Source organism: Hordeum vulgare, unplaced genomic scaffold (genome assembly GCF_904849725.1).
Source record: "Hordeum vulgare subsp. vulgare unplaced genomic scaffold, MorexV3_pseudomolecules_assembly, whole genome shotgun sequence".
Lineage (NCBI taxonomy): Eukaryota > Viridiplantae > Streptophyta > Magnoliopsida > Poales > Poaceae > Hordeum > Hordeum vulgare.
The window spans coordinates 17,432-32,200 of record NW_025422717.1 but is presented as its reverse complement, the minus strand read 5'-3'; the positions used below and the strand labels follow the sequence as shown (position 1 = coordinate 32,200).

The 14,769-nt window shown below is 36.0% G+C and overlaps 3 protein-coding genes and 3 non-coding genes across 6 annotated transcripts; 3 read left to right on the top strand and 3 right to left on the bottom strand.

Moving 5' to 3' along the window:
• Window positions 1-446: 446 nt before the first annotated feature.
• On the bottom strand, window positions 447-2,302 carry LOC123423162 (ribulose bisphosphate carboxylase large chain). The gene has a single exon (XM_045107797.1). The coding sequence runs from the start codon at window positions 1,988-1,990 to the stop codon at window positions 551-553; it is 1,440 nt and encodes a 479-aa protein (XP_044963732.1). The 5' UTR covers window positions 1,991-2,302; the 3' UTR covers window positions 447-550.
• An 89-nt stretch (window positions 2,303-2,391) lies between these two features.
• Window positions 2,392-4,361, top strand: LOC123423161 (ATP synthase subunit beta, chloroplastic). Its single transcript, XM_045107796.1, has one exon. The coding sequence runs from the start codon at window positions 2,773-2,775 to the stop codon at window positions 4,267-4,269; it is 1,497 nt and encodes a 498-aa protein (XP_044963731.1). The 5' UTR covers window positions 2,392-2,772; the 3' UTR covers window positions 4,270-4,361.
• A 701-nt stretch (window positions 4,362-5,062) lies between these two features.
• LOC123423164 (photosystem I assembly protein Ycf3) lies at window positions 5,063-14,747 on the top strand. Its single transcript, XM_045107799.1, has 3 exons — window positions 5,063-12,506; window positions 13,266-13,493; window positions 14,217-14,747. The coding sequence occupies exons 1-3, from the start codon at window positions 12,383-12,385 to the stop codon at window positions 14,375-14,377; spliced, it is 513 nt and encodes a 170-aa protein (XP_044963734.1). The 5' UTR covers window positions 5,063-12,382; the 3' UTR covers window positions 14,378-14,747.
• TRNAF-GAA lies at window positions 8,729-8,801 on the bottom strand. Its single transcript has one exon. It is a non-coding gene; the product is annotated as a tRNA-Phe (tRNA).
• On the top strand, window positions 10,398-10,470 carry TRNAT-UGU. The gene has a single exon. It is a non-coding gene; the product is annotated as a tRNA-Thr (tRNA).
• TRNAS-GGA lies at window positions 11,686-11,772 on the bottom strand. The gene has a single exon. It is a non-coding gene; the product is annotated as a tRNA-Ser (tRNA).
• Window positions 14,748-14,769: the final 22 nt, after the last annotated feature.

Here is a 14,769-nt window from a genome sequence, read left to right as displayed (position 1 = left end):
CCTTTAGTTTTTTTCTCTATCTAGAAGTGGAATAGAATAACCCGGTTGAAGGGTAATGATCATACGTCTGTAATGCATTGTACGGCCCAGAATAGGTCCTATTCTTCTACCTTTTCCAGGTAGTCGATGGCTATTCACAGCTACCACCTTAATCCAAAGAAGAGTTTGAACCAATGCTTTATTTCTGTCTTAGTGAATCCCGATTCGACATTAAAAGTATATTGATTCTTTCCCAATAAACGAAGACTTTTTTCTGTAAATACTGCGTATTTGATTCCATTATCATATGATACTACTATATTTTATTATTTTCTTTTTATTTCTTTATTGTATTATACCTTAATATATATATATATTCTAGATATATAGAATAGACGAATCTCGATTTGTCAAGTCTCATGATCATATCATGATCTATTTTTATTCGGCTCAATCTTTTTTATAAAAAAAAAGATTGAGCCGAGTTTAATTGCAATCAATTAGAAGAATAAAGAAGAATTACTGCATTTCATAACTTATTTTTTTCTCTTTTTATTTCGTTTATTTTTTTTTAGACCTTCTTATCGATAGTATCTACCGGCTCGAACTCGAATTTGATCGCCTTCCATACTTCACAAGCTGCGGCTAGTTCAGGACTCCATTTGCAAGCTGCTCGGATAATTTCATTACCTTCGCGAGCAAGATCACGCCCTTCGTTACGAGCTTGTACACAAGCTTCTAAAGCCACTCGATTAGCTGCTGCACCAGGTGCATTCCCCCAAGGATGTCCTAAAGTTCCTCCACCAAATTGTAATACAGAATCGTCCCCAAAGATTTCGGTCAGAGCTGGCATATGCCAAACATGAATACCACCTGAAGCTACCGGTATAACACCTGGCATGGATACCCAGTCCTGAGTGAAAAAGATACCGCGAGCACGATCTTTTTCAATAAAATCATCGCGCAATAAATCAACAAAACCTAAAGTCATTTCGCGTTCCCCTTCTAACTTACCTACTACTGTACCGGAGTGGATATGATCTCCCCCAGACATACGCAATGCTTTAGCTAATACACGGAAATGCATACCATGATTTTTCTGTCTATCAATAACTGCATGCATTGCACGGTGAATGTGAAGAAGTAAGCCATTGTCGCGGCAATAGTGAGCCAAAGTAGTATTTGCGGTGAATCCCCCGGTTAAGTAGTCATGCATTACAATAGGAACCCCTAATTCTCTCGCAAATACAGCTCTCTTAATCATTTCTTCACATGTACCCGCAGTCGCATTCAAGTAATGCCCCTTGATTTCACCGGTTTCGGCCTGTGATTTATAAATAGCTTCGGCACAAAAGACAAAACGGTCTCTCCAGCGCATAAATGGTTGTGAGTTTACGTTTTCATCATCTTTGGTAAAATCAAGTCCACCACGTAGACACTCATAACACGCTCTACCATAATTTTTTGCGGATAATCCCAATTTTGGTTTAATAGTACATCCCAATAAAGGACGGCCATACTTGTTCAACTTATCTCTTTCAACTTGGATACCATGAGGCGGGCCTTGGAAAGTTTTTGAATAAGTAGGGGGAATTCGTAGATCCTCCAAACGTAGAGCACGTAGGGCTTTGAACCCAAATACGTTACCCACAATGGAAGTAAACATGTTAGTAACGGAACCCTCCTCAAATAGGTCTAATGGATAAGCTACATAACAGATCCATTGGCTGTCTTCCCCAGCAACAGGCTCGATGTGATAGCATCGTCCTTTGTAACGATCAAGACTGGTAAGTCCATCAGTCCAAACAGTTGTCCATGTACCAGTAGAAGATTCGGCAGCTACTGCAGCCCCTGCTTCTTCGGGCGGAACCCCAGGCTGAGGACTTACTCGGAATGCTGCCAAGATATCAGTATCCTTAGTTTCATACTCTGGGGTGTAGTAAGTCAATTTATAATCTTTAACACCAGCTTGAAATCCAACACCTGCTTTAGTTTCTGTTTGTGGTGACATAAGTCCCTCCCTACAACTCTTGAATTAAGAATTCTCACAATAACAGGGTCTACTCGATGTTAATTAGGCGTAAATGAAACTTTAGCAAAAATCTCGTAAAACAAAAAGGATATTCAATTAATATAATATCAACTCATTAAAGAAAATTGAGGGCATGCTTAGGTTAATGAATATGTTTCATTCATATATAATGCGTACACCCTGTGTATGTTCTATCCTATAGGAATTCCACTATAGGAATTCGATAGGAATTGAGTTGTTGTTATGGTAAGTTAACACGGTTCGTTATTAAACCATGGATTTGATTTACCAAATCCATCATTATTGTATACTCTTTGATAGGTATAGCGCAACCCAAATTAATCCCTAATCCTTATTTTACAAGTTCTTAATAGGTCTCTTTTCTTATTTGGAATGCAAATACCTAACTAAATACTAATAAAATTCTTTGTTGACAGCAATCTATGCTTCACAGTAGTATATATTTTGTATATCGAAGTCCTAGATAGGAAAGTAGAGTAGGCACAGATCCTCCACAAAAGGCAAAATGTATATGAAAAAAAGATTGATTGAACTTTCCAACGGACTCATTCCATGAGTAAACGATTGAATGGGATTCGCTTGGGCAACGAAATCAAGTCCTGGTCCCCTTTTCTCTCTTATTGAATTAACTAATTCATTTCCTTTTTACTTTTGGATTTTTTTTGATTTGATTTGGCATTATTCAACAATAAAAAAAGAAAAATTTCGACAAATTCCTTTTTTTTAATTATGTGATAATTATGAGAACCAATCCTACTACTTCTCGTCCCGGGGTTTCCACAAGTGAAGAAAAAAGTACAGGTCGTATCGATCAAATTATTGGACCCGTGCTGGATGTCACTTTTCCCCCGGGCAAGTTACCTTATATTTATAACGCTTTAGTAGTCCAGAGTAGAGACACTGCCGATAAGCAAATTAATGTGACTTGTGAGGTACAACAATTATTAGGAAATAATCGAGTTAGAGCTGTAGCTATGAGTGCTACGGACGGGTTGATGAGAGGAATGGAAGTGATTGACACGGGAGCTCCTCTCAGTGTTCCGGTCGGTGGAGCTACTCTCGGACGAATTTTCAACGTTCTTGGGGAGCCTGTTGACAATTTGGGTCCTGTAGATAGTAGTGCAACGTTCCCTATTCATAGATCTGCGCCTGCCTTTATCGAGTTAGATACGAAATTATCCATCTTTGAAACAGGTATTAAGGTCGTCGATCTTTTAGCTCCTTATCGACGTGGAGGAAAAATAGGACTATTTGGGGGGGCTGGAGTAGGTAAAACAGTACTGATCATGGAATTAATCAATAACATTGCTAAAGCTCATGGGGGCGTATCCGTATTCGGTGGAGTAGGGGAACGGACTCGTGAAGGAAATGATCTTTATATGGAAATGAAGGAATCCGGAGTAATTAATGAAAAAAATATTGAAGAATCAAAGGTAGCTCTAGTCTATGGCCAAATGAATGAACCACCGGGAGCTCGTATGAGAGTTGGTTTAACTGCCCTAACTATGGCAGAATATTTCCGAGATGTTAATAAGCAAGACGTGCTTTTATTTATCGATAATATCTTTCGTTTTGTTCAAGCAGGATCAGAGGTATCCGCTTTATTAGGGAGAATGCCCTCCGCAGTGGGTTATCAACCTACTCTTAGTACAGAAATGGGTTCTTTGCAAGAAAGAATTGCTTCTACTAAAAAGGGATCTATAACTTCGATTCAAGCAGTTTATGTACCTGCGGACGATTTGACCGACCCTGCCCCTGCCACAACATTTGCACATTTGGATGCTACTACCGTACTTTCCAGAGGATTAGCTTCCAAGGGTATTTATCCAGCAGTAGATCCTTTAGATTCAACATCAACTATGTTACAGCCTCGGATCGTTGGCAACGAACATTATGAAACTGCGCAAAGAGTTAAGGAAACTTTACAACGTTACAAAGAACTTCAGGACATTATCGCAATTCTTGGCTTGGATGAATTATCGGAAGAGGATCGTTTAACTGTAGCAAGAGCAAGAAAAATTGAGCGTTTCTTATCACAACCGTTCTTTGTGGCAGAAGTTTTTACTGGTTCTCCAGGAAAGTATGTTGCTCTTGCGGAAACTATTAGGGGATTTCAACTAATCCTTTCCGGAGAATTAGACGGCCTACCTGAACAGGCTTTTTATTTGGTGGGTAACATCGATGAAGCTAGCACGAAAGCTATAACCTTAGAAGAGGAGAACAAATCGCAGAAATGAAATTAAATCTTTATGTACTGACTCCTAAGCGAATTATTTGGGATTGTGAAGTGAAAGAAATCATTTTATCCACGAATAGTGGCCAAATTGGCGTATTACCAAACCACGCCCCTATTAACACAGCAGTAGATATGGGTCCTTTGAGAATACGCCTCCTCAACGACCAATGGTTAACGGCGGTTCTGTGGAGCGGTTTTGCGAGAATAGTTAATAATGAGATCATCATTTTAGGAAATGATGCGGAACTGGGTAGTGATATTGATCCGGAAGAAGCTCAAAAGGCACTTGAAATAGCCGAAGCTAACTTGAGTAAAGCTGAGGGTACGAAAGATTTGGTTGAAGCGAAGCTCGCTCTCAGACGAGCTAGGATACGAATCGAGGCTGTCAATTGGATTCCCCCATCCAATTGAAGACAATCCAGTGGTTTATAGTTGATACAAAGAAAAAGGGAAGAGGGGTAGAAAAAGTTATTAGATAGCGAAGCGAAGTAAGTCCAATGCTATCTAGTAATTTTTCTACCTACTTACCTACTATTGGATTTGAACCAATGACTCCCGCCGTATGAAAGCAATACTCTAACCACTGAGTTAAGTAGGCAATTTATCACCACAAAGGAAGACCCATTACTTCGATCGATTATATATTGAATCCCTTTTCTAAGCAATACCGCTCTGTTATTGGTCTGTTATATACTAAATACTAAACTAAATACTAAACAGATACAGATCAAAGGGATATCCTCTGGCATTAGAAAATATTCATCTTGACAAGAAATTCTCTATATGTTAAGATATCTCTGATAAGGGCTATAGCTCAGTTCGGTAGAGCAACTCGTTTACACGTGCGCCAATGCTTTTCAAAGGAGCTTATTATGCAATGAACATAATCGATCTTATTGCAAAATCAATGTCTTACTTCATAGATTCGAGAGAATAGGAGAACAGTAGCCTGACAAACAGTCGGTTCAGTCCGATTCAGGTGCCAATTCAGGTGCCTAATCAAATAGAACCCTTATGGATTTGCTAGTTGATAAGGTAAATATCCAGCCCACTAAATGCTAGGCGTAATGAGGATAAGGGCCTCCAAAAAACTTCTTTTCGTTCTATGAACTTTAAGGTGTATGAAGTCTCATAGTTAACTCTTGCAGTGGAACGATAGAGACTCCATTTCACTTAGGTTGATTTAATTTAGACCAGAGGCAGACCTAAGTCAAGGTAATCCTCCTTTGAAACACTTTGGTATTGCTCCTAGATAGATCATAATACAAAAAATCAATCAGAGCACAGGGAGCCATCTCATTATCTTTCCGTAAAGAAAAACTATGGTGGACTAACTGATCTTTAAATCAGTTTATGAAAGAGCCCAATGCAAAAAAATGCATGTTGGGTCTTTGAAACAGTTCAAATCATTTCGATAATAATCCGTTTGATCTGTTTTACCGAGAAGGTCTACGGTTCGAATCCGTATAGCCCTAATATGCCCTTTTTTCTATTTTAGGATCTCTATCCTATGTTTTCTTTAGTTTAGTATAGTTTTCATTTTCGCATTAGTATTTGTTTATAGACTGGATAGGCGCCTGCGACATAGAATAGAGATAAAAGCATTACCAAAGGCTCATTCATCGAAAATCAAAATCATACAGACAGGAAAAGAAAAACGAAAAATAGAAAAAATAAAGTAAAGAGTAAATAAGAAAACAGAATATTCTGTCTCATAGTTCTGAAATAGAGTTCTTTATTTTTATTTTTATAGTATTACTTCTCATTATACTGCATAGATTAGTCCTACTATCTTAATTAGGTTCTAATTATTCTAATTAGTAGTATTCTCATTTTTATTTAATAGTCTCTTATTATTATTAAATAGTAAATAAAGGATAGAGCTATTCTTTTTTTATAGAGATTCTAGAGAAAGCGAGACAAAGTGAAACGATAAAGTTTTCTTTATATAAGAATTAGATCTACATACACCATATCTAAATAGAATGGAAATCCAAAAGAAAGGGAGTTGGGATTCCATTGGATGAATCTTTAAAGAAGATGCAGCACAGAGGAAACAAAGGCTAAACTAAGCGCTTTTGTTTGAACAAAAAAGATTCTTGTTTCACCGAGGAAAAGAGAGAAGTTCTGGATAAATTGACAATGCTGAATTGAATTGACTAATTTAAGTTCCGCCTATTCCACATTAATGGGAGTACATTATGTTTCTGCTTCACGAATATGATATTTTTTGGACATTTCTAATAATAGCAAGCCTTATTCCTATTTTGGCATTTTCGATTTCAGGGCTTTTAGCCCCGGTTAGTGAAGGACCAGAGAAGCTTTCTAGTTATGAATCGGGTATAGAACCCATGGGAGGGGCTTGGGTACAATTCCGAATACGCTATTATATGTTTGCGCTCGTTTTTGTTGTTTTTGATGTGGAAACCGTCTTTCTATACCCTTGGGCAATGAGTTTCGACGTATTGGGTGTATCCGTTTTTATCGAAGCTTTGATTTTCGTGCTTATCTTAGTTGTCGGTTTAGTTTATGCATGGCGAAAAGGAGCCTTGGAATGGTCTTAACTGAATATTTAGACAAAAAAAAAGAAGGAAAAGATTCTATTGAGACAGTTATGAATTTGATTGAGTTTCCCTTACTTGACCAAACAAGTTCCAATTCTGTTATTTCAACTACACTAAATGATCTTTCGAATTGGTCAAGACTCTCCAGTTTATGGCCCCTTCTATACGGTACCAGTTGTTGTTTCATTGAATTTGCTTCATTAATAGGTTCACGATTCGATTTTGATCGTTATGGATTGGTACCAAGATCAAGTCCTAGGCAAGCAGACCTAATTTTAACAGCCGGTACGGTAACAATGAAAATGGCTCCGTCTTTAGTGAGATTATACGAGCAAATGCCTGAACCAAAATACGTCATTGCTATGGGAGCCTGTACTATTACAGGGGGAATGTTCAGTACGGATTCCTATAGTACTGTTCGGGGAGTTGATAAGTTAATTCCTGTGGATGTCTACTTGCCGGGCTGCCCTCCTAAACCGGAGGCAGTTATAGATGCCCTAACAAAACTTCGTAAGAAGATATCGCGAGAAATAGTTGAGGATCGAACTCTATCTCAAAATAAAAAAAGATGTTTTACTACCAGTCACAAGCTTTATGTTAGGCGCAGTACTCATACAGGAACTTATGAGCAAGAATTGCTCTATCAATCACCATCGACATTAGATATATCTTCTGAAACTTTTTTAAAATCCAAAAGTCCAGTACCTTCCTACAAATTAGTGAATTAGGAGGGGGGGGCTCTTTTGTGTAGAAAAAGAAAAAGCAGAGCAATCTTTCAAACTTGCATCCGAAATGGGAAATATTTATACAAAGAGGGAGAGATGAAGACAATGCAGCAGGGTTGGTTATCTAATTGGCTAGTCAAACATGAGGTGGTTCATAGATCTTTGGGCTTTGATCACCGAGGAATAGAGACTTTACAAATAAAAGCAGGGGATTGGGATTCCATTGCTGTCATTTTATATGTATATGGTTATAATTATTTACGCTCCCAATGTGCTTATGATGTAGCACCCGGTGGATCTTTAGCTAGCGTGTATCATCTTACAAGAATACAATACGGTATAGATAATCCAGAAGAAGTCTGCATAAAAGTCTTTGCCCAAAAGGATAATCCTAGAATTCCGTCTGTCTTCTGGATTTGGAGAAGTGCCGATTTTCAAGAACGCGAATCTTATGATATGGTGGGAATCTCTTATGATAATCATCCGCGCCTTAAACGTATCCTAATGCCTGAAAGTTGGATAGGCTGGCCCTTACGTAAGGACTATATAACCCCCAATTTTTATGAAATACAAGATGCTCATTGAATGATAAGAAATTCGTGCTCACTTATACAACACAACTCCAGATTTTATTCAAGTCAAGGAATATTTTTAGGTTCTTTTCCTAGATGAAACGGAATACCTATTTATAATTAATTCCTATTATACAAAAGCATTCCAGATAGACTGAGCCAAAAAAGGGTTTCATTTGGATTCCCCTATTTTGAAAATCACATATTAATTTCCTTCATATGAACAGAAAAATAGGATGACTCAAAGAAGTTCTCTACCAGGAACTTTGTATCGCGCACATGACTTAGCACAACTAGGAAAATAAGATAAGATAAAGATAAGCAAGACTAAAAAAATATTCGTCGGAATAGTGGAATACAAAATAAAGAAACGCAAAAAAATAAAGGGGAACCTAATCTCACCCCCTTCCTTATCATAAAGAAAGGGTATATTTTAAAACTTCTCTAAAAAGAAGTGCCTCTATATTTATATTATAGATTTATCCACTTAGATGAATAAATCATACTCTATCTATATTATATATTATTAATAAATATGTATCACAATCCATCTCGAGGTATTTGGATCAATACCTATTCGGTGGATCTTTTTTTTTCTCTGCCAGGAACCAGATTTGAACTGGTGACACGAGGATTTTCAGTCCTCTGCTCTACCAACTGAGCTATCCTGACCTTTTCTTGTGCATCATCCTAGTAGAGTATTTGTATCTATGTCAATTAAAAGGACTAAAAAATCAATTAAAGTATTTCAAATTCAAAATTTGAAAGGGGGGGGGTAGCCCTATGCATTGTGCATGGTTTACTTAAATAATACTTAAAAATAGAGTGAATAACCAAGATTTCTTGCCGATACTCTAATAAAAAAGAAATCTATTCAATGAATAGGATAAGATCCATTGAGTTCTCTTCGCATTCCTTTCCTTTGTGAAAGAGTAGAATGAGAAAGCTAATGAATCTTAAACCCATTGATAAAAAGAAAAAAAAAGAGGATTTGGGGATAGAGGGACTTGAACCCTCACAACTTAAAAAGTCGACGGATTTTCCTTTTACTAGAAATTTCATTGTTGTCAGTATTGACATGTAGAATGGGACTCTCTCTTTGTCCTCGTCCGATTAATCCACTTTCTTTTTAAAAGTTCTCAAAACTTTGAATTTGAATTGAAGAATTTGATTATTCAATATTCGAATGGAGTGGATTCACAATAATTCAAAATAAAATTATGATATGAGTTTTTTATTTCATAATCATTTCGAATTTTATTTTGAAATTTTAAAAAAGATAAAGAACCTATATTATAATATGAGTTCTGTGATTAATCGTTTGCTATGTCAGTATCTATACGTGTTTATTAAATGTATAAAGTATAAAACCCCTCTTTCTCTAATTTAGAATTAGAAGGAATTCCACTAACAACACAACGTAATTAACTCGATTCGTTAGAACAGCTTCCATTGAGTCTCTGCACCTATCCTTTTCCTTTGTATTCTAGTTCGAGAATCCCTTCTCAAAACACGGATTTGGCTCAGGATTGCCCTTTTTTAATTCCAGGGTTTCTCTGAATTTGGAAGTTACCACTTAGCAGGTTTCCATACCAAGGCTCAATACAATCAAGTCCGTAGCGTCTACCGATTTCGCCATATCCCCACTTCCCTCTTCTTTGAGACCAGGATTCCTTGTGTAATTTCATCCATCTCTTAGTTTTTTTTTTGAATCATTGAGTTCATCACTCAACGTAGTCTAGCAGTTCAGTTCGACTCTATTTGAGAGACCCCGCTTGCTTATTGCAATTCTGAATTACATTGATTCTATCCTTGATGTATTTGCAATTCAATCCGAATCAATATATCCAAAACTTTTTATCTCCCCCACCTCCCGTCTTACTTTTTTATAGTATTCGAAATTATACTATAACGCTGGATATTTATTCTTTTTTTCTAATCAGAATTATCAATTTTATTTACTCTGACTTTATGTTCCCCTTAGTGAAATATTAATCCTCAAATTATTAACAAATAATAAAGTCTATAATGATCGAATGAAAATACCCATAAAGTCTATAATTTTCTTTTTAAATATCCTATAGTTAAGCATATCAAGCTAACTTTATCTTTAAGAAGTTTTAGTATTTTTTTATTTAGTATTTTTTTATAAGTAGAACTTCAAATTTAGAACTAGTTAATAGCTAAGAGTAATAACTAATATCTGAGATTTTACGGATTTCCTATACTATACCTATTTCTATTTGTTACACTATTTCCGTTATGTAAGCCCACTTAGCTCAGAGGTTAGAGCATCGCATTTGTAATGCGAGGGTCATCGGTTCAAATCCGATAGTCGGCTTTTTTTTTCTCTATCGATGTTCTACGAACAAGAATCTCTTTTTTTCCGAATTAAATGGAGAATCCAGGATCTTTTATGTTTTTTACCTTACTATTTTGCTAGATACAAAACAATAAAATAAATAATATATATACAAAAAATACAAAAAATACAGATTTTGATGAAATTCCATTTTTTGTGGTACTTTAGTTGATTTTACTCTGTTTATCCTGTAGTTTAATTCAGTTTTAATTTCGATGTATTCTGTAATGTAAATACAATGAAATTAATTGTGTAAAATGAAATTTCAATAAAAAAAAGGAGTCTTCATGTCCCGTTATCGAGGACCTCGTTTAAAAAAAATACGCCGTTTGGGAGCTTTACCAGGACTCACTAGAAAAACACCTAAATCCGGAAGTAATCTTAAAAAAAAATTCAATTCTGGGAAAAAGGAGCAATATCGTATTCGTCTTCAAGAAAAACAGAAATTGCGTTTTCATTATGGTCTGACAGAACGACAATTACTTAGATATGTACATATCGCTGGAAAAGCAAAAAGGTCAACAGGCCAGGTTTTACTACAATTACTTGAAATGCGTTTGGATAATATCCTTTTTCGATTGGGTATGGCTTCAACCATTCCTGGGGCCCGCCAATTAGTCAACCATAGACATATTTTAGTTAATGGCCGTATAGTCAATATACCAAGTTTTCGTTGCAAACCCCGAGATATTATTACTACGAAAGATAACCAAAGATCAAAAGGTCTGGTTCAAAATTATATTGCTTCATCGGACCCGGGGAAATTGCCAAGCCATTTGACGATTGACACATTGGAATATAAAGGACTAGTAAATAAAATCCTAGATAGGAAGTGGGTCGGTCTCAAAATAAATGAGTTGTTAGTTGTAGAATATTACTCTCGTCAGACTTGAACTTAATGAAAAAAGGAAAGGTTCATAGAATTTTCTTCCCCTTCCCCTTTCCCCGAACTAAATAGCCCTAAGACCATTACCATTAATTCGTATTTTCCCATCAACTAGCTAAAATTGATTAACCCTAGGATTAGGATCCTTTTTGCTTTTTTCCTCTATGTTTACATACCACAGTAATTTGCTATAGAGAATTTTTAATTTCTATTAAATAAAAATAAGATAATATAAGATATTATTACTGGAATAAATTGCTATTTGATTTGATACATTGTGATCCTTAACGTTGATGAATTAAGAAAAACGGAAAGAGAGGGATTCGAACCCTCGGTAAACAAAAGTCTACATAGCAGTTCCAATGCTACGCCTTGAACCGCTCGGCCATCTTTCCTACATAACTTATTATGGAAAATAAACTGAGTGAATAGCGAGTTTTCTTATTCCTGCAGTACAGGTACAACCGCAACCGCTCGGGGGTTCCCTAGTTCTATTGGAAAAATTCCTTTTGATCTAGGTGGAAGGATACAGGATTTTTTACTAGAAATTGCGCTCGCTATAAAATAAAAGTTTTAATTTAGGTTTTCCCGCAACTAAAGAAAAAGAGAATGCAAGAATTCTTCTTATTGCATAATAAAATAAAGAAACCTTAGAATTCCGTTTGCATAAGATACGCTACACCATTGAAATCAAAAATAGAGTATGAGACAATTAATAACTTTGAAAACACGAAATAGTTGATGACATAAGTTGTTGTTCAGAAATAGGAAAGTGGAATGAAATCCAGTCTTAGTCAAATATTGCATATCTCTTCGTGTCCAAGCAGAAGGAAAAGGATACAATTTGAGCTGAGCGGAAAATCCATATCTCTCTTATCCATTTAAAACATATGGATTTAGAGCATATGGATCAATCTATTTATAATTATAAGAATCGAATGTGTTTGTTTTTATGTTATTTTGTGAAGGAATGAAAACAATTCTATATAGAATGGCTTGGGAATTATGCCTAGATCCCGTGTAAATGGAAATTTCATTGATAAGACCTTCTCAATTATAGCCAATATTTTATTGCGAATAATTCCGACAACCTCAGGAGAAAAAAAGGCATTTACTTATTATAGAGATGGTGCGATTTGACTCTTTTTTTTTTTGCTTTTTTTTAGACCTACCTATACCTCAGTCTTAGGAAAAAGAAAAGGGGTTGGCATAGAGAGAACCAAATTTGTAAAGCAAGCAAACCCACGCTTCGGGAAGGTGAGGCGAACTAACAATTCCTTCCGTCGTGTATCCTCGATTGATGCGGCTTCAGATACTTCAATTGTAGATTTGAGTATTGAGCGAAAGGTTACACCTACAGGATATGGTATGGTATGGATTACAGGCCACTCTATTAGTATCCGTAGGCAGCATAGGGGAGAAAAGCACTACACCTAGAAATAGGAATCAACAAGAGAAAAACTTTGGTAGAAATTACCCCTTTCCTGATCGGTATCAGGGCTGGGAAGAATGGTTGGGATAACAAACAACCATCAGGTTTGTACTTTGGATACCCCTATAACCATCAAAGATCGTTGAAGTAGCTAATTCCTCTAAATAGGAGGCGTTGAGAACAAAGAAATTATTGGAGCTATCGTTTTCCTCTAGCATTAATAGAATTCATTGGTGTTAAGAAAAACCTCTTGTGGGAAGGTTGGCTAGAGATTTCTTGGAAAAATACCAGCCCCTTTCGGTTCATAATGAGACGGGACTAATTCTATTTTGATTCTATAGATTAAGATTATTTCGCTTAGTACTATTATGTACAGAAGGGAGGAGCCGTATGAGATGAAAACCTCATGTACGGTTTTGGAACGGAGATTTTTTGAATAGAATGAACGACCGTAACGGATGTTGGCTCAATCCGAAGGAAATTATGCGGAAGCTTTGCAAAATTATTATGAAGCTACGCGACTAGAAATCGATCCCTATGATCGAAGTTATATACTCTATAACATAGGCCTTATACACACAAGCAATGGAGAGCATACAAAGGCTTTGGAATATTATTTCCGGGCACTAGAACGAAACCCCTTCTTACCGCAAGCTTTTAATAATATGGCCGTGATCTGTCATTACGTGCGACTATCTCCACTATAGAAAGACAAAAAAAGAGAGGATCAAATTTTCTAGTAAATACTGGAAAAAAGGGCTTTCTACATAGGGATCGTAAAAACAACGATTTTTCCCTATCAGCTGTAGGAAGGAAGGACACTTCACGAGAATCAAAAAACGAAGAAAGTATGGCCTATACTACTACTCTATGGATAAAGTTTCTCAAATTGATAGAGAAAGCACCGTAAAGATCAATTAGTGAGCGACTGGGTCGATACAACTAAAAAAAACTGCTTACTTATCCCATGATATGGGGCAAAATTTAGGAATCCGCTTATGTAATAGAGCCGATCCACTAAGGGATTAAGCAGCGGTGTAGTATCAGATCCCAAAGATAGTAAGTTCTTTTTTCTTTCTTATGGAAAAAAGTCTTTTTCAAGGATTCTATAGAGATTTCATATATGAAACCGGGATAGTTACCTTTCAGAAAATTTGAACGAAGGCTCTATATCTATCTATGCTTCATTCTTCTGAAGGTGGGAAAAAAGATCAAACTAATTATTGAGAAAAATTAGGGTTTGAAACTTAGGTAATTAATTTCTTCTGCTTAACACAAGAACAAATTGGATCGATTTTTGATAAATCGAATTCAGTTAAGATAGGGGAAATTAAGATAGCAATTTCTGAGCCGTATGAGGTAGGAAACTCTCAAGTACGGTTCTAAGGGAAGGAACTGCCTATTCCGACCGAGGAGAACAGGCCATTCTAGAGGGTGATTCGGAAATTGCGGAAGCTTGGTTTGATCAAGCTGCTGAATATTGGAAACAAGCTATAGCGCTTACTCCGGGAAATTATATTGAAGCACAAAACTGGTTGAAGATTACGAAGCGCTTTGAATTTGAATAAGACCATGCTCCTTTTTTTTCCTAAAATGGATGGTTTGGTTGTTGATCCATTAATCAAATAAATTAGGTCGTAAGATCGAATCAAGAATTTCATTATATCCATTTCTTATACCTTCTATTTTATAAGATATTTCATAAGAATAAACCATAGGGATAGGGTCTAGAATAGAAGTAATAAAGTGAATAAAAAAAAGGGGGCCAATCTAAATATTGCTAATATATTAGAACCATCTTATTAATAATTCTAATGAGTTATCTTGGAATTTAGAATCAAATAAAAAATAAAAAACCCTATATTATGCTCAAGGAAAGTAGATATAGATAGGAGCTTATGCCCTAAAAAAAAATACACTAGTTTCTTAAATTTAAAATAAAAAAGATTTTTTCTTACGC